This window comes from Melanotaenia boesemani, chromosome 10 (genome assembly GCF_017639745.1).
Source record: "Melanotaenia boesemani isolate fMelBoe1 chromosome 10, fMelBoe1.pri, whole genome shotgun sequence".
Taxonomy (NCBI): Eukaryota; Metazoa; Chordata; class Actinopteri; order Atheriniformes; family Melanotaeniidae; genus Melanotaenia; species Melanotaenia boesemani.
This window is the reverse complement of record NC_055691.1, coordinates 8,621,943-8,648,017: the sequence shown is the minus strand read 5'-3', so window position 1 is coordinate 8,648,017 and position 26,075 is coordinate 8,621,943. Positions and strand designations below refer to the sequence as shown.

The following is a 26,075-nucleotide window of genomic DNA, read 5'->3' as shown; positions in this document are numbered from 1 at the left end:
TTGGAGTGTGTGACTTTTGTTTTGGTGACAACTTTTCTTTGGCCAGGCAGCGTATATGTTAATTCTGCTGAACAAGTGATGGGATGTCAGTGGATCAGCAACAGACAGCTTGACAACAGTTTTTGTACAGCATGATCGAAATAAAAACAGAAGTACGGAGGAAGGACTGATTTAATTTGATTTGCTGATAAGGAGTTTGTAGGGAGGGATTGCATTAAATTAAGTAGGAAGTTCAGTTATTGTATTTTGTGTGGTCCTTTTCGTGTTCTTTTTGTTAGAATGCAACCTCATGTACTTTGCCTCCATGGTTGATGGAAATCTGCAAAAGACGAGTCTTTTAATTTTTTTTCATGTTTTGCCCTCTGATTGGTAATAAGTCTTTCGAATAAAATCCAATCAAATCAAACTTTATTTAAAAAGCGTTTTTCATGCCGAAAGTGCTTCACACAATAAAAAAGCAATGCATGCATATTAAATAAAAAACATCCTTCATACACCAAGATAGACAACATAGCAATTAAAAAACAAACAAAAACTATCATTATAGTCTCTTTCACACACAGTTGCACGCACACACATGCATACACACACAAATAAAGCAGCTGCCCCTCCCCCATTCTGCACAAACATGACTCCCTAATTTCTGTTTCTAAACTGAATGTAAGTATAAAATACTTAAAGTAATAAACATCTGGCTTGATGCTGCTGTGAGGAAACAATATCATGGGGATCCGTCCACACCAGGAGCCCGTCCACCCATGTCCACAGAGGCCACCACCATATCAACCACCCAGATCAAGGTAGGCTGGGGTCCACACCACAGCTGTAAGGCTGCAGTGCAGGGCCTAGCCACCCAGTCAAGGGCGATCACCATGGCAACAACCCCCAGACCGCGCAAGGAAAACCCCCAGTGTGGAGGTTCCCGAGGAGGAAAACACTGGTGTTAAAACAAAGATTAAATGACCTTAAACAATGAGAACAACTAAGAGCAGTAATAAAAATACACATAAAGGACTTCATAAAATAATGTGCTAAAAAAATAAATTAAGATAAAACAAAAATTAGGTAAAAGCTAAGCCTAAAAGGGGGGTCTTGACCCTCTTTTAAAAACATCAGCAGTCTCTGCAGCCCTGAGGTTCTCTGGCAAGCTGTTCCACAGACAAGAGCCATAATGATGGAAAGAGGCCTTGCTGTAGGTTTCGGTCCTCCCTCTTGTAACAACTAAAAGGCCGGTACCAGAGGACCTCAGGGTCCGTGAGGGTTCATAATTTAAAAGCAAGTCAGATGAATAAGAAGGTTCAAGACCATTAAGACATTTATAAACCAATAACAGAACCTTAAAATCAGTCCTGAAATGCACAGGGAGCCAAATATGCATCGATTGTATAACTGGTGTAATGTCTTCCTGCCCTTTGACTGCTCTTGGCTCAACTACTAAGTATGTACATTTCTCACCATGTACCGCCGCCTGTGGCTGAGGCTGTCGTTGAGCGTTTTCAGAGGTGTGCACATACTGGCTGGTGTTGAGGCCATCAGAACAGGAGCCATCAGATACAGGGCTGTAAAGAGAGATTATGTGATTAATCACATGACACTCACTTCACAAAGAACAACATACAAGACAGAAGCCGCAGCTGTTACCAAAGTTGGTGCCACTGCTCAAAGACTGAACAATTTCTGCACACATTCCAGTGGTGCCCCACAAATACACATCGACATGTTATAGCACGCTCTTGTTACTTTGAATGCTGATAGTTTAAGCTCTTAAATCCCACTCCATCCTAGTTGCATACATCATGCATCATAACAACTTTATGCTCTCAAGCCGTGATCATGACTCACTGCGTGAAAGCTCACATGAGGCGGGCCTGTTCCACCTGTGCTGGTTCACAGGCGGTGGATTAATTCCTTTATGTCCTGAAATTGTTTGTAGTTTGTCTGTCCTGGCTCAAGCCAACTTTCAACCAACCGATTTCAATCAACACACAGCGCTGTCTCTGGACAATTTATTAGTTTTACAGACATATTTTAAAGCATTTATTTATTTATCATGGTCAATTTAGCGTGGAAATCTTCTTACCAACACCACTGTGCAAATTGTGACAGGCTTTGACTGTTTTCGGACATGTTTGAATACAAAAAAGAAAATCATACACTTGCCTAATATGAAATACCACATTTGAAATATTGTGAACCTCCTGATCTCAGCTAGTTGAATAAGTGGGTAAGTTGTTTGGAAAACTTAAGTCAGCTCACTTATAACTCCCAGGGGACCCATTCGAAAACAAAAGGAAAGCTTTCAACTTGATCCGAAAACTCAGAGCAAGAAATTCCACTTTAAAAAAGATTTAAGGATGCTGTGGGAGCAGCCGACACAGAGCGTCACACTGGGTGATTTGACACGATGAGCCTGACCCTGCTGCTAACAGAACGCCAGCTACAGTTTGTCGCTGGGTGACCCAGATCATTTCCTCTCAGCTCTTTTTCACGCAGGGCAGCTGTGCAAAGATGTCCTTGTTGGCATAATATGTTAATTATTAAAGCCCATAGAAAAGCCTTAGAAAAGCCATTATGCTGTCAGTCAGATGGGGCGATAAACCACACACTTATTTTCAAAAAGAGCCGGTAAGGCCTCATCTTTAAAGCCTTCATTCGTGCAAAACTACAAAAATATTTTTTCAGAACACTGCGAATAAAACATAAATTGTATCTTATTGTGAAAAAAGGCAAATCGTTGAGGTTCTGACTTGGACAAGGAGCACTGAAGGGGAGATTTATGCTATGACTTTCCAGACTGTTCACCATACAAAACAGTTCCAGTCATTTTTATGCTTTTAGGGGTGTCTGGAAGTATCCTATCCTTTGAGTTAGTACAAAAGTATATAAAAAATGTGTTCATTGTAAAAGTGTTCTCATCAAATCTAACAGCCATAATTAAAACCACTGGCTCGCCAACAGATGGATGGATACCTGCGACGTAAATATTGGAGCACCTGTGTGTGAAGCTTCAGGGGAGCTGAGGTCAGAAAAGTAATTAGGATTTTATTTATTTATTTAATTAAAGGTAAATAAAAAAATAAATAAAAGGAACAGAATTCATATATATATATATATATATATATATATATATATATATATAAAAATCAATATAATCTTCTTTACACTTTGGGCCAGACTGTGTTTACTAAATCTTGCTAATGGATAAGAGATCAAAGATGCAACTGTGACTAAAATATCACTATGATGCAGCAAGTCAAGCCAAAAGCATTTATCATACAGGCAGAAGAATCACCTTTATACAAACATGTCAGCAAATCATCCAGAGCTGTGCACGAAAATTGAAATTGAATTGAATTGAATTGAAAATTCAGAGCCATTGTGATTAATATCCACACACTGTCCCTATTTTGAGAAAAAAAAGTAAGACTATATGTTGTTAATTTAAGTTTGGCTTCATGGAGCGACAGGACTCAGCCAGAAAACATTAGTTATGGTGAGAATCTTGCTAATGAAAGCATAAAACCAAGCATGGTTTCTGCATGGGGTGGGGAAGGGGTCCATAGCTCTTTGGTTTTGGAAGAAGGGGGTCCTCAAGGAAAATAGGTTGGAAATCACTGATCTAAAGTTTTCATATTTACTTCTTGTTTTATTGTATCGATCTAATGCCGAATAATCCCAGCCTTAAACAACTCTTAACAATGTTGTGTTAATAATTTCAACCTGTCTTCAGCAGCCTCGGTTGTTCATGCTTCTTCTTCTTCTTGTGTTGTTTCAGCTGATCGTGAACCTCTAAATCAAGGGTTCCCAAACTATTTTTCTTGAGGACGCTGTCATGCAACTGTCAAAAAGCTGTTGTCAAGTCCTTGTTTTTTTTTTTCTAAGATATATGTTTTAAAATATTGTTGGACAGAAAATTAAATCATCTCCAGTTATTGTTTAGGACCTGATATAATATATGAGTATTATTAGGCTCTGAAAACACCGGTTTCATGTCAATGAAAAAAAACAAACAAAAAATGTAGATACACCTCAGTGGTCTTAATTTCAACACCCACACAAACTGAGCATTCCAAGTCTTGCAAACCCCCTGTCCTCTCTGGGGACCCCCTTGGGCAGTCGGGAACCCCAGGTTGAGAACCACTGCTCTAGATGTAAGATCTGTAAACTTGTCTTGTGCAAAAATTGAGAAGTCCTGCAGTATGGAGTCTTAAACTCCATAAAAAAAACAAAAAGTACAATTACTATAAATGTTATCAGACATTGAATATCGCTTACAAAGGTTATTTCTATTTCTACTTCAGTGTATTAGTTTAATTTTCTTGAAAGTGACGCCTACTGTTTGGAATGAAGATTATAGTGAGTACAATGCACTTCAAGTAAAAATTAAAACTGTGCTGACAGTATAGTTTGCTCACATAACTAAATCCTAATTTATGCTTTACGTTTATTGAGGGAGCCTTCTCTCCAGCTTCTGTTTTCTTTATGTGAGTATTTCAGTCTGTATTCAGGCAGCTAACGGATGTGTACCCAGAAGTAGCAAACATAGCAGTACCACTGGAAACCATGGAGGCATTGTTGTTCAATATAACTCAGCAAAAGGAACAAAAAAGTGGATGTATTGACTAACAACCATGGCAATGTAGAGGACACATGAGAGTATGTGGGCAGTGATGTTTGACAACATTTGAAACAGATGTACCTATTAAAGGGACCATAAATAAGCCTTAAGAGCCAGCTTTTTAACATGCAGCCCTCCAAAAAAGCTAACAATGCAACGCCCACGAAGCCTATCCTGCACATTGATGGAATCCTGATTGGCTGATTTAACCAATCCCAACTTGACTTTATTACAAAAACGACATTCTTGCACATTCTCAGATTTACAATATGTACTTTTTCCACAAAAGCTAATTAGGTCTTTCCCATGTCAAAGCAAAAATCAACAACAGAAAAAATCAAAACCAAAAGGCACGAATATTCCATATGTGGAACACTGCCTCGTGTGGCAGTTGAAAGACTGATAGTCACACATTCGCAGTTCAATGTTTAAAAGTACTTTGCAGAAGATTCATCCCTAAATCATTAGTGAGTAAGCCATCTCAGTGAGTCTTTTATGTTCGTCAGTGCATCTCATGATTCTTTTCTTAAAGACAGCCAAGATGTTTCTATGCCTAAACTTTCCTGGAACTGAAAACAAGCAGAGTGGAGAAAATAAACGGTGCAGCACTGTAGCATTTGGAGAGGCTTCAAATAAAGCTGCAGCTAACAAGACACAGGCTAATTTGCAAATTATGCTGATAGGTCCCATAAAAACAGAAGTACCTGGGATGGCAACAATCATTTTATCTTATTTAGTCCATCCTGACATCTTTAGAAAGACTCCTCCTGCTGTCAGGGTTTAGATCTTTTCCTGTTAGTAGCTGTGGTTTTGGCCTGTCATCCCTGTCGACAACATGTTAGGCTGCAGCTTCAGGTCAGGTCCTGGGAGCTGCTATAAACTGCGTCAAAATTTAGTGGTTCAGTCCTTCAGGTGGGTTTCAAACTTCAGAAAGGAAAACTCTCCGAGCCATCAAAAAACTGTATCAATTTCTCCTCAGCTAACTGCTGGAGTGCATTCTTTGACTAATTAAGTTCTGGTAGGATGTCTCTTTCCTTCACACTTCCAAGTTGTAAACTGTCAGAAATCTTGTGTACAAAAGCCAGATCCAAGGCCAGATAAGTTCCAGATGGCCAGAAGTGTTTTTAGACTAATCTCTGTGAAAATCTCAAACAGTAACTGTGTCAGACACTTGGAAATAGTCACTCAATGCAAAACCCCTGAGGCCACATCAATTGAGACTGAGCTGAAAATTCAGCGCAGAGATTCCCAGATGTGAGTGATTTAGACAAGCAACAAAACATTCAGGACAACAGGCTGATTAATTGTCAGATGTAAATATCTGAAAGTGTCAAAATGATTTCTCACAACAGGATTTTTCTTCATTAATCATTTTTGGACAATAATAATAAAAATGTTTCTCTTTGAAATTTCCCAGTCTGGGATTAATAAAGTATGTTTGATCTGATTCTGATTCTCATCCAAGATTGGAAACAGGATAAGTGGGAGGTTGCCATCAGTGTTGTGCAAGTTCATTCCTCTCATGAACCAGTTTAAAGTGCAGTTCATTTATTTTTTTAGGTTAGAAGTGAGAGTGAAAGACGACTTGAGGAAGAAAAGAAGTTATACTACACCTAAATTCTATCACACAAAATAGATCTGCACATAGAACAGATGTGTGGAAAACGAACAAAAATAACCTTTTTAAGTGTAACAGAAGTTCATTTTTTGTTAATCATCTATCTTCAGCTTACCTGTTCCCTAAATTTAAAGCAAGAAAAAAAAAAAATGCTGCAAAATGTACAAAGATATCATCTCACAAAGAACAGATGCTTCAACTCCAACTCCAATTCAACTCCATGTCTTTTCTAATTAGAAGTTGATGAAGCTGATGTTCTGACTTGTTGTTTAAGTGCAGACAAACATAATTTGCACAGAAATGTTATATTTCATTGTCAGACAGCACATAATATTTCCATAAATATTCATAGGCAGACGAGGTGTCTGCAGCTTCTCTCTTTTCAACTCCACCTGCCGCTGTAGAACAGGAGTGCACCAGCGTTGCTGCGGAGCGTTCCTGGTTTAAGTCTGTCTTAAGACAGAAAGACATTGGAGGAAAAGTCAGTCTAGATTCTCATCTGGAAACATTCTTCAGAATTCAGTTAACTTCAACTCCAGCTTATCCAGCATGTCACTACTTTCAATGGTTTTTAAAGCTAATATGGGGATAATTTGGTAATAATAAGTTCTAAACCTACTGTAGAATACCTCCCAAGTAAACTTACACATCTAGAAATAAGCATAACATGGTGCACTTTAAGCATTACTGCAAGCTAGGAATACAAGCAACAAAACGCACAGCCACCACATAACAAAAACTTCACAGGTACAGTTTGAGGAACAAAAGACAGACTCAGCCTTCAAAAAGGTCCAAATCCGACTGAACATTGTTCTGGATGTGTAAAAAAATAAGGATGATGCATAGAGACTTCACTCCAGCAAACCACAACACCCAAAGTCAGAGTTGTTTGTCCACAACAAGGAGAACCTCTGCTATGTTAGCCACAGGTGGTTTTAATGTTGTGGCTGATGGTGTCTTTGTACTGAACAATTTTTTTCCCTTTTATCTCTACTTCTAATCTCTCATCTTACCCTCATACATTTGGCAAAAAACTTGAGGATTTACAAATGAACTAATTCTAAGTCTCCCTTACAACAACACAAGAGCCCAAAGAATAAACAAAGAAGCCCACAGAACAATAAAGAACCAAATAAACAATCAAATTCATTTTCTAAAACCATTTACCAGCTGTTAAGGCCGACTTGCATCTGCACCTTATCCTATGAAAATTCTGTATATTTTACATTTTACATCTCTTTCTACATTTCTTAAAGGAACTTGTATTGTTTTCACATCTTGCTCCACAGGATAAATTATGAAAGATTTTTAAGAAGAGCAAAACCTGAAAGATTTCCAAGGAGATATAGCTGTGGCTACCACTTCGCCAAACCTTTCCAACCATGACTACATCAAATCTGCAAGACAAGTTTAGAAAGGTGTAAAACGTGTAAAACTGCAGAAAAGTCACGTCCAGCTATGCAGGACAGGAATTCTCACAGATGCTGTTCTGTAGATCTGTTGATAAGAACACGTCTATTTAAAAAACAGGATGCAAGCTATGCATTTAGAACTAAAAGGGCCTTATGCAGACCCGGCGCTACAGGTGGTTTCAAGGCCCGCCCATTCATTTATCAGACCCTCCCATCCAGCCTTTTCATTTTAATTTATATACTTTGTATCATTTCATTTATAATTATTAAACAGTTATTTTTTATAGTGGTACTAAATCATCAAAAGTAGAATCAGTTCCCATATGTTCTTTGCTACACTGAGAAAAAGATCTCTGGATAAATTTTTAATTTGTGTGTGTCACACAGCAGGAATCAACCACTTCCAGCAGTTTGGATGATTCCAGCGATGTGACGAGACCTAGCAAAATAGTAACCATAGCAACCACAGGTACATGGGTCCCTTCTTTTCCTGTTCCTCTGGGCTATCGTCTGCAGCTGGATGAAACACAGCCTCGTCCTTACTAAGTGCAGTAAGTTGCAATTACATATTTAGTATGTCCAGTTTCTGTCTGCTACAGATGTTTCCTGATGTTTTAATGAGTTGAATTTGCACAAAATGAAACAGGATCAGTTTGGTTGAGCTCTAGTTTCCTTTCTCTAAGACGAACTTATGTAAACTTGTGCAGCTTACTGAGTGTTCCACCACGGTTCCTCTTTGGCTGCGATGTGGAAGTTTGTTGAGTGGCTTGAGCCTGATGGAAACATCTGCGTTGCACTGAGCGTTTGTGTTGTTTTGTGTAAAATTGGATCCGAACATCTCTCACATAACGTTGCTGTTTAAGTTTTTAGATTAACTGATCTCGACCTTTGACAGTCTGATTATTGGCTGAAATAACCAGATTAACTGTGTTATTCATAAATTAAATTTTCTATTTCTGTTAAATCTGTCCTGTTACTTCTGATATCTGCTGGATCCAATTTTAAGTGTCGGCAAAAGTTTTTTTTTTTACTTTTCCAGCAGTTGAGGAAGAACAAAACGCATGCCTTCTGTATCTAATCTGCTTCGATATGGGTCAAATATTGAATTATTAAACTGTAATTTGTCCTTTTACAAAGTCAAAATTCATTTGATAAATGGGGCCCGCCCTAAGTGATTAATTGCCCAGATCCTGTGGCTGCAGAACAAGCCCAGATCATCATCCCTCCACCACCGTGCTTGACAGTATATATAAGGCATTTGTGCTGATTACCTGTGTTTCAGGGCTCAAATTCCACATGGGCTTTGAGGGAGCCTTATTTTTAGGTGTATACCATGACTTTGCAAGTCACATGCACACACATATATATTAACGCACTACAGCATGATCCAATTCATAGGTACTGTTACAGAAACATTCTGGTACTACTGTACGCAGCTGATAAACGTCTCAAATGGGGACATTTTTTTTTTTAAGAACCACAAAAACAGCAAATTAAGGGGTCCTTGCTTGGGTGACCTACAACATAAACAACCAAGCAATGCTGCTGTCCATGGTGATAAAGAGATTGCCTGTATTGTTTGGATAATTTACACACTGGCAAATGAATGCTATTCTTTTTAAGAGACACTAAGAACCGTATGGAAAAGTTAAATATAACCTGAAAGTGAAAGTTTTTTGTAGCTCCCACTTAAGATCCAAATATGCTCGTTTAAGTACATAATTAGGAACATCCATTTCACGTGTCACTGCCCGCACACTTTCGTGCATCCAGATGGAACTACTCCATTTGCTCGTCAGGGAATCATCAGCAAGGGCCCCAAAAACAGACCAAATTACACACATGAAAGACTTAGAAGATGGACGAAAGGCTCCATATCCATCTTTAATATGGAGTAGTGTTTCTCACCATGAGCGGTCAGAGACCGTCGGGGGGCTGGCAGTGTTATTATTAAAAAGGAGAGCGTTAAAAATTCATTGTTTGATTTACATGATTGATGCTTATATCAACCAATCAGTGTCAGGAGTAGTGAAGACTAGTTCCCAAAACCACCTTAGAAATACACATGACAATCCAGAAAGAAATTGACCCAATGATAGTGTGTTGCAGAAAGATGGCACGATCAAGACTATAAACACTTCTCTATTTAAATATCCTAAACTATTGTGAGCCATTTCCAACTAACAGAGTTAAAGCAGTGGACCTTAGCAGCACCTTCTACCTGGAATATAAGTTTTGACCACAAAACAGAAAAAGTAAGACAGATTTCATCATTTTTTTAAGTTTCTTTTGGTTTTATTTGTGCTCCATTTGGGTGGGCATGCTCAGTTGAATTTTCTTTTGGTCATTTTTATATGCTGCATGCTAAGTTTGGTGCTTCTTAGCTTGCACATAGATTGTCTGTGCTGCAGGTACTCAAGTTCAGCCGGGTCCTCTGAATGCAGTCCAAGTGTGATATTTGAGAACCTGTGTTTAGGTCACCTGGTAGAGCAGGTTTTATTTGTTTATTTAAGGATCCCCATTAGCTGCTGCCGAGGTCGCAGCTAGTCTTCCTGGGGTCCACGTGAAAAGCAACAATACAAGAAATTACCTTCAAATAAATCAGTAATGATACAATTTTATACAAACAAAAACCCCAACCCACCCCATACCCTCTATCCCCTCAAACCTAAAAGATAAGAAATAATATACAATAAAAAAGATAAAATTGCCAATACCACATATAACAAATGTAGCAGGTATTGTTTACACATTAGTTGCTTTTGTTCCTCAGCTCAGCAGGCCCTGGTTTGAATCCTGGCCTTTAGCTGCATGCCACTCCCTGATCTAAAAATGCCACCTAACCCATAAAATCTTTTCTTTTTTGAATTCCCACAACTACTTTGAAGTGATAGCGTCAAGTGTGCCAAAAGCTGAAATAAACTTCAGTGCAACCTGCATTAAAAACCTCAGGGAACCATCATACACAGAGCTCAGACTAACTCAGTGTGATTCGTGTAGCAGCATCACTGATTTCTATCAGATGCTTGTGATGCTGTTTGTAAAAAAGACCTAATTTGATTTTCAGATTATGAAGCATTTCATATGTCATTTCAATTCACATGGTTTTAGTTTCACTGCAGGATTTTATGATGTAACTCAGAATAATCAACATCAGATATTTTGAGAAGACACCTAAACTACATTCACGCTGCAGATAAATATTACTCTTATTCCTATATGTTATTTATATTTTTTCTTGTCTGAACAGCACAAATCAGATTTTTCCAAGTCAGACCCATACCACTTTCTTTGTTGTCCTAAACCAGATCCATTTCTGATGTTTTCAGTCTGTGTGATCACGTCAAATTTCATCCAGCTGTTACATCACTGAAATAAGACAGAAGTCTATGAGGGTATGTCCTTAATCAAAATTGTGTGAGATTTGAACCTGCAGCACTAAACTTGAGAAGAGGAGCAGAGATTTGAAAGGAAGAACAACATATTTGAAAGCAAGAACTTTTGAGTGAGAGCAGAGTTTTGAGAGAGAGCAAGATATTTTAACATGAAAACAAGAAATCTTGCTCTCAAATCAAACAATTACGCTGTCGATTAAAGATGGAAACACCCCCATAACAACCAGAGGATGTGGTAAAAAAAAATTAAGTAAGTGTCTTTAGGTGAGCTCATCTGCTCTTCAGGGGAGCGGTGTTTGGTTGGTTGTGCATTTTAACCTAACATCTTCGCTTTGGTCTGGTCTGTCCAGAGGACCTTGTTCCAGAAGTCTGGTGGTGTGTTCAGATGCAGCTTTGCAAAACTAAGCCGTGCTGCCATGTTCTTTATAGAGAGAAGAGTCTTTATTTTGCAACCTTCCAAACAAGCCATAATGGTTCAGTTTTTTTCTGGGACTGTCGTGAACTTTAACATTTAAAATGCTAACTGAGGCCTGGAGAGTCTGAGATGGAGCTCTTGGGGTTTTTTGTAGTTTCTCCTAAACATTACACAGTCTGCCCTTGGACTGTATTTGCTGGGAAATCCATTCCTGTGAATTTTGGCAGCTGTCTGGAACATTTTCCACATGTCTTGGAAATGACCTTATAACCCTTCCCAGATTGATGGGCAGCAAGAGTTGCTTCTCTAAGATCATTGCTGATTTCTTTCCTCCTTGACCCTGTCTGTACACACACCTGAATGCTTCTGCTTTTAATATTTGCTGATGGTGAATTAATCAAGTGCATTTGATCAGCAGCACCTGGCTGCTACAGACTCTCTGAATCCCCCTGTAAGGTTAAAAATAAAAATCTGGTTTAAAAATAATGCTGGATTTTGGATCTGAGGTTCAGCTGATACAGTTGAAGGATCATATGTAAAATCTCGAAAGCGAAAAAGGGTGCACTTAAATTTTAGTTTTCTTTTCCTTTTAATATGGCTGCACAAAAGCAGCTCACAAAAAGACATGCGGATCTGCTACAACTGGGCCACAAGGTTCAAATTTCCTTTTCTGTTTTTTTCTTGTTAATCTTGTTCAAGTTGCAATCCAGCTGCAAGAAATAGCAAAGGTTTGAAAATGTTCTGTAAACCAACTGCAGCATCTCTCATAGCGGCTCTGACGCTCGCAGGTAAATGGAGCTCGCCATCTCAGGCTTCGCTGTGTGACAGTCGATCCTGAAGGCAGCTTAAACATAATAATGCTGAACCAATCCTGAACCAAAGGAATCTGAAGGACATTTACTGTCATCCCCTTGATCTTTCAGGTTGTCTGCCTTGAAGGTGGGTATCCGCACACTGATGGGAACCATGCATGCTTCTGGAAATAATAAAGGGAGCTGGATGCCTTGTCCTAGCAGGTATGCTTGCATGTAAAAAGCCTGCATATATGCGCTAATTATGGTTTTAAAATGGTTTGAATGACATAGAGGCAAAAATTCTTCTATACGAGCTGGTTCCTTTTCATCTCGCTCATCTTGTTTTTTTATAGTCTTTTATTTTTTCTATAACTTTTATTATTTAATCCCCCTTTATTATTTCTAATTTTTTATTTCTATTTTATCACTTTGAGTTGTACAGCATATGTTGCTTTTAAACATGTATAAATAGAGCTGAACTGACTTCTGCATGCATGCTGCTGCACCATCTGAAGTCTTTCAGTGTCAGGAGTGCAGAAATCCCTCAGGTGAAAGATAAAGAAGCCATGCATGGGTAAGCTGGTGATGACTTATTATTTAATACCACAGCTGCATCCTGTGAGCTGCGTGAATTCTTAATAATTCAGACCTTTAAAAACCTCATTATTGTCTTAAAAAAAAAAAAACTAAATTCCATTACTGGTGTTTAGAGGATGGAGTATTCAAAGGTCAGCCTCAGTTTGTGCTAAATAGAGTGTGCAAGTTTGTGAGGAGCTAAACGGGATCATCTGCACGATGAAACACTTGTTTCATGTTATTCATGCTGTTGCCCATCGAAGGAAAACAATCAGGAGCTGCTTATCTTGGTGGATCAGTTTGTTACATCCATAAACAGCCTTTTGAAATAAGTTTTATAGGGTGGTAGACATACAAGAAACAGAACACATTATAGAACAGAGCAGTAACGTGGACTTTGATGGCCTCCATATGGGATGCTCTGACGCCCGGTTGCCTTGCCCCCGAACCACAATAACTTCTGCACATCTGTCAATAATCACAGAACGAGACCAAAAGTTGAGCGACTGTGCCAAGCTGTACATTCTGGGGTGGTGCGAGCCAACAATCCACCACTTATCACCTATACTCACTTTATCCTGAAATGGATTAGACACCATGGAGTTTATACCAGCTGACACTGGGAACGAGTCTCTATTATGGGGCTAACATAAAGAAGCTGTTTACACCGAGGTGTGACGTGTGTCATGGGTGAGCTGTCAGCTGGATAAATACATAATATGAGTGAATAAATTTTCTAAATGGTTACACAAATAGATATGAGATTAATAAAGACCAGAAGTGTATTCTCGCACATTTGCAACACCAAAGAGGTTTACTATCAGAGATGGCAGAGTCTGATATAATCCCGATACAGATATGTCAGAGGGAGGGAGGGAGGGAGGGTGGGTGGATGGATGGATGGATGGATGGATTTCAAATAATCGGATTTACTTCAATGAATGCCAACCCAGGCATCAACGGGACTGAGCATGCATGGGAATCGAGTGCTGCCATCCCCATGTGTTATTAATCTTCTTTCTTCCTGCTACATTATCAGTAATGAATTTTTAAAGCTAAGTGAAGAAAATGAATGTATGGAGAGAGAATATGAGAAAAGCTTCAGCTGGATCAGTGTCTGAGACTTGGCAGAACCCACCTTAAGGTGGCATTAGAGAAGAAATAAAAGGAATACATTACCTCCACATGCATGTAAAACATATCATGTGTGGAAATAAGATGGCTCTGTGAGGACTGAGTCTGCATCTCTTCACTATGCTCTGCAAAAAAAGTAACTCGTCTCTTTAGTTTACACAGCTGAAAAAGAAAACTGGCACCTGCAGCAGCTCCACCTCGCCGGTGTTTTCCTGGTAGGACTTCACTTCCATAAAAGCAACATCAATCATTCTCAAAGTCAGTGGAAATACTGTCAGCATTGATTTATATTAAATCATTTCTTTTTATTTGTAAATGAAAACTGCTGGGTTTGCTACATTTGTTTTAAATTCAAGCCATTCACAGGTAGGATACACCTGATGTCCTCAGCAAACAGTGTGTAGAGAAGCTTCTGTCAGTAACCAAGAGGCGAGACCACAAGGGGAAGCCTTGCTGGTCATCTTTAAGTAAATGCAACAGTCCAAACACAACATTGAGAAAATGCACAGAGGTAATCAATAACCAAACTGACTTTTACCGTTTTCTCTCCAGCAAACCTATTGCTAGCATGTGTCCACTGACTGTAGCCAAGCTAAAGCTCAAGGTGAGTTACAGCGGCATATGAGATCATAATTCACTAAATCCAAACCTAGAGATCCCGACCAGAAGAGCTGAAGAGCCGATTCCAAGAATAAATGCACTGTGGCACTTCGCTGAAGCAGCTCAACCAACCTTGATCTCCATGACATGAGGTTCAAGTCTTTAAATTGATATGTTTCGGTTTGTGACCTCATAAAACATGAATTGTGGAGGTTTGGATCTCCTCTCCAGCAAAGGAGAAATCTTGACGAAAGTTCTGTCAGGCGAGGCTGTTGCCTCTGACCATATTTCCTTCAACCAAATCGAATAACAAACCATGAAATTTGGGTAATGTGAGTAACGTGCTTGAAGGGAACTCAAATCAGTCTTGCCACCACTGTCCCAGTTCTTACCCAGTTACCTTAATGCAATGATTGAATGTGACCACAGTCAACCTTTTACCGCTCAACCTTTTTACAACAATGATTCTTCTTAAAACTCCCTGAGACTTAATCAACTCAGCTGCTCAACCACTGACCAAGACTGGAAGATGAGAACACAGTACACCCATATTCTTTGAGTTTATAAGATATTAAGGGTGTATTCACACAAGGAAAGTCTGCTGGACTCGGTCCGTCTGGGGACTCGGTTCAGTTTGGGACAATATTTTTCCGGACCGAGACCGCATTCACTTAAATGAATCGAGACACTTAAATGAATCGGACCGTTTAAATAACATGTTCTACTCTCCGCCAGAGCACCAGGAATTACTGAAGGAGAAGACGAGACACACAATGAAGAAGAAAGCTTGGTTTCTAGTACATAACAGCTAAACATGGAGCTGCATCAGATCCTAACAGTCTTGGGTTGATCATATTTCTATCAAACATTTTTCCTGTTCAGAGCCGCCTATCGCTCTACAAGTTCTTATGTTTTGGTTGTTCACCAATGACACAGTGCACTGAACCCACAATACACTTTGTTGTGTAGTCCGCTTCCTGTATTTAGTCCACATGAAACGAACTGAGGCCGGCATTTGTAGCTTAACCAAGTCTGCTTCTTTGATTCGAATCAGAATTTGCACATTCACAATACCTCAAACAAAGCAGACTTGACTTGGATTCAAATCAAAAAGGCTGGTGTGAATGCATACTAAATGGTTTTGCTCCTTTGGTCTTTGAATCTGCTTGGGTCATTGGATCCTCCTTCTTTTTTTTAGCTGATCCATGAAGCAGAAGAAGAGTCTGCTGTGATGCAGTTTTCAGCTGCTATGCTCCAACGTAACTACCAAAGGTTGTAAAACAAGCTAACATTTTCTTCTTTTTATGGTACAAACTGTGGGCTGAAATGAACAGAATGTATTCATTTAGTCACCATTTCCAGGCTTTTTTTTTTTGCCAGCCATTCAAAATTTGGTTTTATAACGAGTGAATAGGCAACATCACCTTTTAATTTCAAACTCTAGGCACAAAGCCAAAAGATGAACTCACTGTGGGTACAGTTTGGTTTGAAGATATGAGACCTGGATGTGGTGATTTGAAGCTAGTAGCTAAATGCTACTCCACTGAAAAACCATCTGATCCACAAACCCCAAACTCAAAGGTGTACTACATGTATGTCAGGAGGTCCTGTGCTAACTAACGTTGGGAATGTGGAAGAAACTGTTTTAGGGGGGACATTCTTTATCACTCAGCTATTTACTTTGCCACTAATGCACCTTTTTACACTCACTATTGTGTAGGTTGGTCATTCCTTCACACTTGGCGGCTCCATCACTGGTTTCACTTTGTCTGTAAAATGATCTTTGGCCTGACATCAACCATACCTCGCATCTGTTCTTCACCTTGCCCCCAGTACATACCGCACTAGGTCATGTGAATATATCAAGTTCTTCATTCCCAACATCTCTACAATTTTTGGCTGTAAATCCTTTCATGTTGCAGCAGCAAACAACTGGAATAATTTACAAAAATACCCTCAAACTCACAACTTTGACATCTCTTACCACTTTCATGTTCAAACTGCAACAGATTATTACTGATCATTGCTCTTATTAATCATCTCAAATCACACTTGGATACACAGAGTATGTACATTTGTATACATATTTCTCTCTCTTTTTTTATTATACGCTCATTCATAGATGCACACACACATATATGCAGATATTTCTTCTTTCCTGTTAAAACTACCTCAATACATTTTCATCTTGTTCTTGCCATTTTTATGTTCATTGATTTTACATGCTTGTTTTGTTTTTAGAAGGATCTGTTTTTTTACTGTGTTTGGTATGTTTATGTATTCATATGTTTCAGTATTTTCTTTTTCGTTCTACTGGGGCCTCTAAGCCGAGCAGCAGTGTTATTGGAGATGCTAATGTTAGTGAAAATGAACGGAGAAAGTGAAGCTGAAGAGGGTGAACATGATGATTTATCTGTTGTTTAGAGATGCTTTGTTTTTAAATGGTCAGACATGGACCAAACCGCTGGTTTTACCACCTTAGTTGCAAACATACTTTGGAAAACAGAGGTGTTGCCTATAGCAAAAAAACAAACAAACAAACAAACAAACAAACAAAACAGGTGGCACATTGAGGTACTCAACAACATCCGAATCCATAAAGCCAAAGACCTGGTTCTGCTAAGTTTTGGGGAGACGGACAGATTCATGATGATGATAAAGACAATGTGGACATTAAAATGTCTCATGACACATTACAACCTAGTATAGTAATTCTTCTCTTAATCATTTGGTTAATGCTTAGTCGTGCATGAAAAAACCCAAAAGAAACTATCAAATACCATGAAACTGGTATAAATATCCATAAAGAATGCCACCTGAGCATGAGACCTTAGGAGATTTAGATTAATAACTCATCAGCTCCAGCAAACACTCATGAGTTTAGACTAAACTATAGTGGTGTGCTGACAGATGATTTGAGTTTAGCATTTGATTTACAAGGATAATTCAGCAAACTCCACATGAACATCCCAAAAAACAGAGCTCGAATATTCAGTGTAGAGAAAATGAACAAAAACACAAGAGCTTCCACATGTGCGACTGACTGCAGGCGTTTGGACTTCGCTGCTACGGTCATCTGTCTGTTAGCACCTCAGTGCACCTCTTACATGGGCTCAGCTGCAGAAAACGTACAGTGACAGAATGAGAGTAATGTTCTCTTTGGATCCATATCAGATAACTGAGACATCAAGGTGTTACCCAGTTTATCCGTTCAAAAAAAGAAAAAAGCAAAGGCAGACATTCTTGGTTGCATTCGTCCACATGTATCTGTAACCACGGCTCCCACAAGAAAATGTGCCACATAAGTACAATCTGTAATATGACTCTGATGCAATGCAGTGATGAAGTGACTTTTGCTGCTTTATAGTTGCACTAGAAGCTCACCGGTGCCCAGCATATTACCATAACTACTATTTTTCCATGTTATTTATTTACTGTAAAGCCCTTGAAAGGCATTAAATAAAACATAAGTCACCTCTTCGTTGTGCACCAAGAAAATGTTCCACAGAGCTGCATCACTTCTTTAAGGATTTTTACACAAAGGACAACTCTTGTGTTTTAGCTTCTTTTTTTCTTTTAATCTTTAAGCAAGTTTGGTGGTTTTACAACTAGAAGATGTGGTCCAGTTATTATTATTAATATTTATTTGATTGTTTCTTCGTCTTCTTTTTCATTTTGCTCTTCCAAGAAAAAAATTAATTAGTTACCATTGGAGATGGGAGCTGTTTTTCTGTGACACTGTATGTCCATAAAGACACATAAAAAAGAAAAACATCCTCTTTCAAGACAACAATGTTACGTATCAAGGCATTAAACAATAATTTGGTTCTTACCAGGCCCTGAAATTAGAAAAATAAAACCACAATAAATGTGCTGCTCTACATCATTCAGGTGTGTGTTAACACATTTCCAAGGAGGAAAGACATCAGCAATGATCTCAGAGAAGAAACTGTTGCTGCCCATCAGTCTGGGGAATGATTATAGGGTCATTTCCAAACTAAAGTCCATCATTGTACACAGAAAAAGATTATTCACAAGTGGAAAACATTCAGGACAGCCACCAGTCTTCTCATGAGTGGATGTCCCAACAAGTTCAAACTGCAAAATACCCAGTTGCTCCATCTCAGACTCTCCAGGCCTCAGTTAGCATGTTAAATGTTAAAGTTCATGACAGTCCAGTTAGAAAAAGACTGATATGGTTTGTTTGGAAGGGTTGCAGGAGAAATCCTCTTCTTTCTGAAATAACATGGCAGCACGGCTTAGGTTGGCAAAGCTGCATCTGAGTAAGCTACCAGACTTCTGGAACAATGTCCTTTGGACAGATCAGACCAAAGTGGACATGTTTGGTCAGAATTCACAAAATATAACAAATCCCAGCATACAAGCACAAACACCTCAAGTACAGTGGTGGAGGGAAGATGATCTAAATACCTTGAAGTCATTGAGTGAACCATGAAATCCTCTGGATACCACAATATCCTAGAGTCAAATGTGAGTCCATCTGTCCAACAGCTAAAGCTTGTCTGAAACTGTCTCATGCAGCAGGACAACAATCCCAAACACAGCAGCAGGTCTACAACAGAACAGGTGTTTACATGATCCAGTCAGAGTCCAGACCTCAACCTGTCTGAAATGTTGGGGCAGGACTTTCAGCGAGCTGCGGAAACCCATGCTGCAAACATCAATGATATGAAGCAATGTGGGAAAGAAAGGTGGAGCAAAATACTAATGACTTCATCCAAAAAACCATCACTTCAACTTATTTCTGCTAAAGGAGCTTCTACAAGCTGCTGGATCACAAGACAACTTTTTATGACCTCATAAGAAAAACATTAGAATGGAAAGAGGGTGTACTTTTCACATGCAAGTATGTTGAAGAAAATAAAAAGTCAGCAAGAAAAAATACATGAAGTTATGCTTGGAAAAGTTTAATAAAGAAAGAGAATAAACAGATATTCCTTCAGTCTTGAAGAATCTGACATATGAGTTAAACAAGCGGTCAACACCTCAGATGGGCCAGTCTCTACAGCTGCTTTACTCCTCATAATTTATATTTGTGTGCAGGTGTATGGCTGCAGAGCCAGCTCAGCTCATCACCATCATCAGCTCATCATCGGTCTCCTCTGGTTGAGCCAGTTTGTAGCTGTTGAATTAGCTGTTTGATGTTTACTGTGATACACACCATTAATCTGTCTGCTCACGAAGTAAAAAACATTTTTCTCAGACTATTCGGCTATTAACTGAAACACTCAAAGCTAAAAGATTCTGAATATTTTGGTGACATGTTCTTTGAAAAAGTCTCTAAAACTTCCTGACAATAGCATTTCTCTGTCTCCTCTTTCTACTCCCACTTATCCTCTTCAGGGATGCCCCACAGCTGGATTCCATCACAACACATCGCAAGAAGGCAGAGACGGATAAAAACGGCCCTACATGCCTCCTGGACATCCGAGCAATAACATGCAAAGACCAATGCATTCACAGACACGTTCCCATAAGCAGATTAAAGTTTCCTTGTTTGCATGTTGCTGCATTGAGATGGGAGGCTGTTGTGAAAGATGTCGTCAAAATATGAGAAAACTCTGCTCAAAGCTGGACTGGATTCAACATATCAAATCATCTGCAAAGACGACACAAGTGTTGACAGGTGAACTATTTGGAAGTTGGCACATGTTCAGAGAGAGCTGCATCAGTCTTGAAGAAAATGCGTCATCAGTGGCATTGCAAATGTTAGAATGCAAGGAAATATAGCAAATCAATTAAAATCATCAAAAAAATTAACACAGCCAGAGATCCTGCATGAATAGAGAGGTGATGGCTTTTTCTAATACCAGACAGGGAAGCATGACACTGATGGAGGAACTAGGAAAGCTGGAATCAAGGACTATATCTAGATAATAAAAGAAAAACTTAACATGCAGCAGCTGAGAAACCAAAACTCCAAAAACACAGCAAGACAAAGAAAGGGAACACTACAGAGGGAGATAAAAAAAAAAAAAAAAAAAAAAAGCGTATGCATTCTGTGGTATTTACAGACTCAAAAGCACAAGTTTTGTGATTTTAATTGAGCTTCATTTGGGTGGCAATGCTTGGTAGAGGCTTTTAGTCGAGTTTTCTCTGGTCATTTTCGTATGCTACATGCTATATGCTACATACACAAGATTGGTGCTTGTTAGTGTGCACATAAATTTTCTGCAGTGCATGCATGAAGATTCAGCCAGGTACTCTGGATGTGGTCCAGGTGCCGCATTTGTATGGCTGTGTATAGGTCGCCTGGTAGAGCAAGTGTTGCAACCACATTAATGGGTACTGTTCCTCAGCTCAGCCAGCCCTGGTTCATTCCCTGGCTTTTAGCTGCATTTCTGCCCCTGTTTACTGTATAAACACCACCAGACCTATAATTTTTTTTTTTTTTTTTTTTTAATAAACTGCAAGTTACTTGGATGTGACTCCGCTGGGTGTAATACAGCTGGAATAAACTTTTGTGCAACCTGCAGTACAAAACCAGAGAACTATCAAACACAAAGAGCTCAGACTAACTCGGTGTGATTCGTGTAGCAGCAGCACTGATTTCTATCAGATGTTTGAGATGCCGTTTGTTAAAAAGACCTAATTTGATTTTCAGATTACTAAGCATTGAATACGTCATTTCTATTCACATGGTTTTGGTTTCACTGCAGGATTTTTATGCAATTCTGGTAAGAAACCTAAACTACATTCACACTGCAGACAAATATATATGTTTCCCCCCATATGTACCTACCTGTTTATCTAATCTTTTTTTTTTTTTTTCCGTCTGAGCAGCACAAACTGGATTTTTCCAAAGCTAATGTGTTTGGCAGTTGTTTTAATCTTTGACCAAGTAGGTCGACCACACAAACAAACAAATAAAAAAAAAACCACAATGCTAAGACTGCACAACACCACCTGCCAGATTCCCACCCTAAAGGCTGTTCACTGGGACAAGGATTATTTTAGTTAAATGGCCTCATATTAACCATGCATAGGCAAAATATCCTAAAAGTCTTTGTTAACTGTTGCAGGAGAGAAAGGACCTACCAGAAAAATACAATGTGCACAAACCCAAAAGACAGGAAGGCGAATAAAACGTAAAGAGCAGTTTCCATCTGCAGGCTGGAAGACAACTGATTTATTATTTAATCATATTTAACTTTTGTCTCCTCGAAGACTACATTTGTAATTTGGTCCATTATTATCTGATTGTATAACTAAAATTAATTAAAAACTAAAGTAAGATTTTAAATCACTAAATCTTCTTGCTTTGAGGGATGCATTCCTTGCACTAAAACTTTAATACTAATTCAATTATGTGCATCACAATAAATGCTAAATAACGAGCTAGAATGAATAGTGGTTTTTGTTTTTCCCGTTTTATTGGTTATTGATATTTATCATCCAAATTCCAGTGGGGATCCTGTTATCCATTACAAGGACTGTCATCTTGTTTTTTATGGATCATAACTCAAATTTCAACCTCACGACTGAATCCGTGTTACAAAAGTTGAATAAATCCTGATGTATGAAACAAATGTCAGCTGAAAGTAACAAACAGTTTTTTCTTAGAACTGTAAGGGTTTGCATTTATCAGTGCGAATAGGCCACAGTCTAATTCAAAACACACTGTATTCATAAGGGGACATTTGCATTTCCAAGCCCCTCTTCTGACAGTTTTCTGTGTATTTCCATGACAAAGCATTCCTGAGTGAAAGAGCTGCCAGGTCACAGTGACCCCAACACTTTAAGCACACAGATTAAGGATGTCAGGGGAATCTGGTCTTGAGTGACTGCTTGAATCCTTCCTAACAAAGGGTTAACTCTAGTTCCAGCTCCAGCAGGAACACCTTGATTGACTCATCTAAAAGACGACATCAAGTCCCACAAACAAAGACAGAGTGTAATAAATTCCCTCCTCACCTCCAACCCACAGCTCCACACAAAAACAAACACAGTGGGAGACTTTAAGAGGTCAGGTGAGGAAGGTTAAAGGGCATCAAAGTCAGCATGCAGAGGAGGTTGAGGTGCATAAAAGGGTCAAACACAGAAGTTGGGCTTAGTTTGCTTAAGTCTAGCATTTCACAAGGTTAGCATTGTATGGGAGAGTCTTTTAGGACAAATTTAACAGGTATGGCAAAGCAATCTGTGAGGACCGCTTCACCAAGAACCTATGACACTGATATGACTCAAATCCATTTTTAATCTATCCCAGAAAGTCAGTTTCATGATGTTCAATAAGAGGGTTACTGTAAAGCCTGAAGACATACAACCATACAAGTTTCTATTCACACATACTCATATAAAACACTTGTTATCCATTTTGAAAATGTGGAAAACTACAGAAAAAGTCAGCATGGTGACATCATGAGGAAATTATCCTCGCGTGACCAATTTTATCCCGTGACCAATTATAACACATGTGAATGAGATAATAAGTGTGTTCCCATTACCCCTAGAATTGTGCAAAAGCTAAATATCACAATAAAAACCAGGTAATGGAAACACCTACATTTCGAAAAAAAACTCTCAAATATTGATAAAAAGTTTTTATGCTCTCATGAGGGGGTTTTTCAGACGTGTTGATATAGAAGCACATCGTAAAAGTGGAATGGAAACACTTTTCTCGCATTTAAGCTTCACCGGACGTGACGCAGTGGGTCATGTGACCGGTTCATTTCAAATAAAGATGGCTCAGTATGAGTAGAGGCAGGAGGAGACAGAAATCTTTTTACAAATAAAGAAAAAAATATAATCGTCATCCTTGATAAGAGAAAAAATGCAGTTTTATAAAGACTTAGAAATCTCTTTCCTCCTCAAAGTGGAGCCTCGCGGGATAAGATTTTATGAGAATAACGGCTAATTCGCTAAACACCATTCAATGGAAACACCTGCAAATTACAACTGACCTTTGTTGAAATGTTAGAAATTTTGCTTTTATTTGGTATAAAAACTGTAATGGAAACACAGCTATAGACGTTGAGGCCACACATTACTATTATGCTGACAACCTCCCCAGTGTTTGCTTTTTGTTGTAATATCAAATCATGGGCTGTTTTGTGGGATTTGTAGTCTTTGGGAAACAATAAAGTGGTGGAGCTGCCTTGAATGGTGTACCTGGTATCCTGTCTTTGTTGTTTTGTAGCAAACTGTTCCGTGAGGTGAACCAAGTCAGTTCAGCTACCTAATAGTAATTAAAATGAAATGAAATCACAGTAATCCATGTTGCCTGTTGGTTATCGGCATAAGCTCTGTTTCCACCAACAGGTACGGCTGGGGATGGGCCGATTTGGTTTGGTAAACCCTGATCTCTGTTGTTTATCCATAGCCAACCTTACCCTTAGTAGGAAGGGTATAGGCAGGATAATGATATGACACCTACTAATAGCACGATGTCGTAGTGACATGATGCCTTTCTTTAATTATAATGAATAAAGAACACTACAGAAAAAAAGGTGGAAAATGATTGACGTTGGAAGTTTGTTTCTTCTTGGCATGTGGCTTCAAACAACATTCCTGCTTTGCTCTTATTGTAAGGTCACACAGGAAGTGATGATTCTTTCCACCATTCAGTGGACTGCATTAGGTCCAGCTCCATCTTTTAGGGTCAGATCAGTAAGATTCACATCCCAACAGAAGGGTCCCAAATAAGTAGGACAGACCGGATATTTTGGCATCCTTTCCAGTTTTTGCCTGTGGAAACAAACAAACAAAGCATACCACCCTGTCCTGTACCAATCCAGACCTGTTGGTGGAAATGGGGTTATAAATTCCTTTGCAAAACTAACAAATGGCCACAAGTTAATTATCTCGTCCCCCTCAGTAATGTGATGTCTCTAGGCAGGCTGTGCTGAAAACAGATAAAATATTAGCTTTCTCTTTTCTTTCCCTTTCTGGTATAAAGCTGAAAAATGAAAAACTAAGGTATGACAATTTTTCCCTGTTTCCATTTCAAAAACAAAAACAAACTAAATCTACATGGAGCAGTGAGGAATTTATGTCATATTGTCACTTATTTCTCGTGCATGTGTGCTGAGTGTTGACTCTGACACTGATACTGGTGGTAATAGCAGCTAAAATCAGTGAGAGGAAACTGTCTACCTTTTCTGTCATTTAAACAAATCAATTTCCATCCTCTATAAGATTTTTTTTCTAAACCAAAGACATCCAGTACAGGTGTGTTGTATCAGATGGATGAAAATCAGGATGAAGACATTTTCAGCTTTGATTGCGAAGCATCACATCTGGTTTGCATTGAATCGGAATTGAACACAACTCAGGACTTGACTGAAGGACACTGACAGATCAAGTTGCCTCTTAAGAGCCAACAGCGTTCTAGAGGAGACAGTTCACCCTCATCATCATCTCTCTTTGCTGCCATCTGGAAGATGCCACAAAAATTTGCAAACCTTCTCTTCAAGTCTTTGGAAAAAAAAAACCTCCGTTTCAACCTTGACTACAACAATTTAAGGATAACATTTCTTAAAATAAATTTGCAAAGAATTTGGGGGTTTCATCATCTAAAGTACATAATAACAGTAAATAATTCAGAGGATCTGGAGAAATATCTGGACCCATGGGACAAGGCTGAAAACCCGTATTGAATGACTGAGATCTTCAGGCCTTGAGGCAACACTGAATTAAAAACAGACATGTGGAACTGATCTCCAAAGTTCCCAAACACATGCAGGTTGTTGCTCAAAGAAGAGGTGATGCAGCTATGCAAAGGTAAACATGCTCCTGTCCCAACTGCCTTAAAAAAAGCAATCCTTCTGGCATCAAATTCAAAATAAGCTCCCAAGCATACACCTAGGGGCTGAGTTATGACGAGGGCAAAACTGCTGCGCTATTTAACATTTGCTGCGCAGTTTTGCTCTGGTTATGTTTCTACGATTAGCGCCTGATCTATTAAGACTGCTCCTGTTATCATTTGCGGAGCAAACAGCAGTATTTAAATGAGGATTTAGCGGCGCTGTTTGCTCTGTCATGTAAGGTTCTGGAGAGCAAGGAAACCGCAAACGCAAAATTAACTTTTATCCGATAGAAGTTGAGACAAATAAAGGAGACAAATAAAAATATTGCGGAAGTCGAGGAAAAAAATCTAAATGTCACCAGAAATGCTGCAATATAGTTTCATATTCAAGTTCAATTTATTTATAAGGCACACTAACAACAACCTTTAGGAACCAAGGTATTGTACATATAAAAACATGCAAGGAACAAATAAGAAATAATAAAGGTTTAAAAGCTATAAAGAAATAATAATAATAATAATAATAATAATAATAATAATAAAAGACAGGCATGATAAAGTCTTTAAACTTATCCAGCAATTCTAATATTGCAACGCTGGATCGTCTCCACAATCCTCTTCTCTGGCATTCTAAATATATTAATAAAATAGAAAAAAATGCATTATCTTAGTCGCCTTTCATGGTGTCTGTGCCTCCTCCTTAAAATTATTACTGCAGCCATTGCGCGTATACTGTTGTGCCAATTAG

General features: G+C 38.8%; 1 protein-coding gene and 2 long non-coding RNA genes across 4 annotated transcripts in view; 1 reads left to right on the top strand and 2 right to left on the bottom strand.

Annotated features, from left to right (window-relative positions):
* The window catches only part of il34 (interleukin 34), a 75,817-nt gene that overhangs the window by 21,752 nt on the left and 27,990 nt on the right, over positions 1-26,075 (bottom strand). For both annotated transcript variants that reach the window (XM_041997487.1, XM_041997486.1), the window contains exon 3: positions 1,456-1,559. In XM_041997487.1, the coding sequence (XP_041853421.1) occupies positions 1,456-1,559 (104 nt within the window). The remainder of the gene's footprint in view (positions 1-1,455; positions 1,560-26,075) is intronic.
* On the top strand, positions 1,481-22,423 carry LOC121647790. Its single transcript, XR_006011887.1, has 3 exons — positions 1,481-1,561; positions 20,264-20,270; positions 22,410-22,423. It is a non-coding gene; the product is annotated as an uncharacterized LOC121647790 (long non-coding RNA).
* Positions 20,921-21,733, bottom strand: LOC121647791. Its single transcript, XR_006011888.1, has 2 exons — positions 21,076-21,733; positions 20,921-21,041 (listed from the first exon to the last, which is right to left on the bottom strand). It is a non-coding gene; the product is annotated as an uncharacterized LOC121647791 (long non-coding RNA).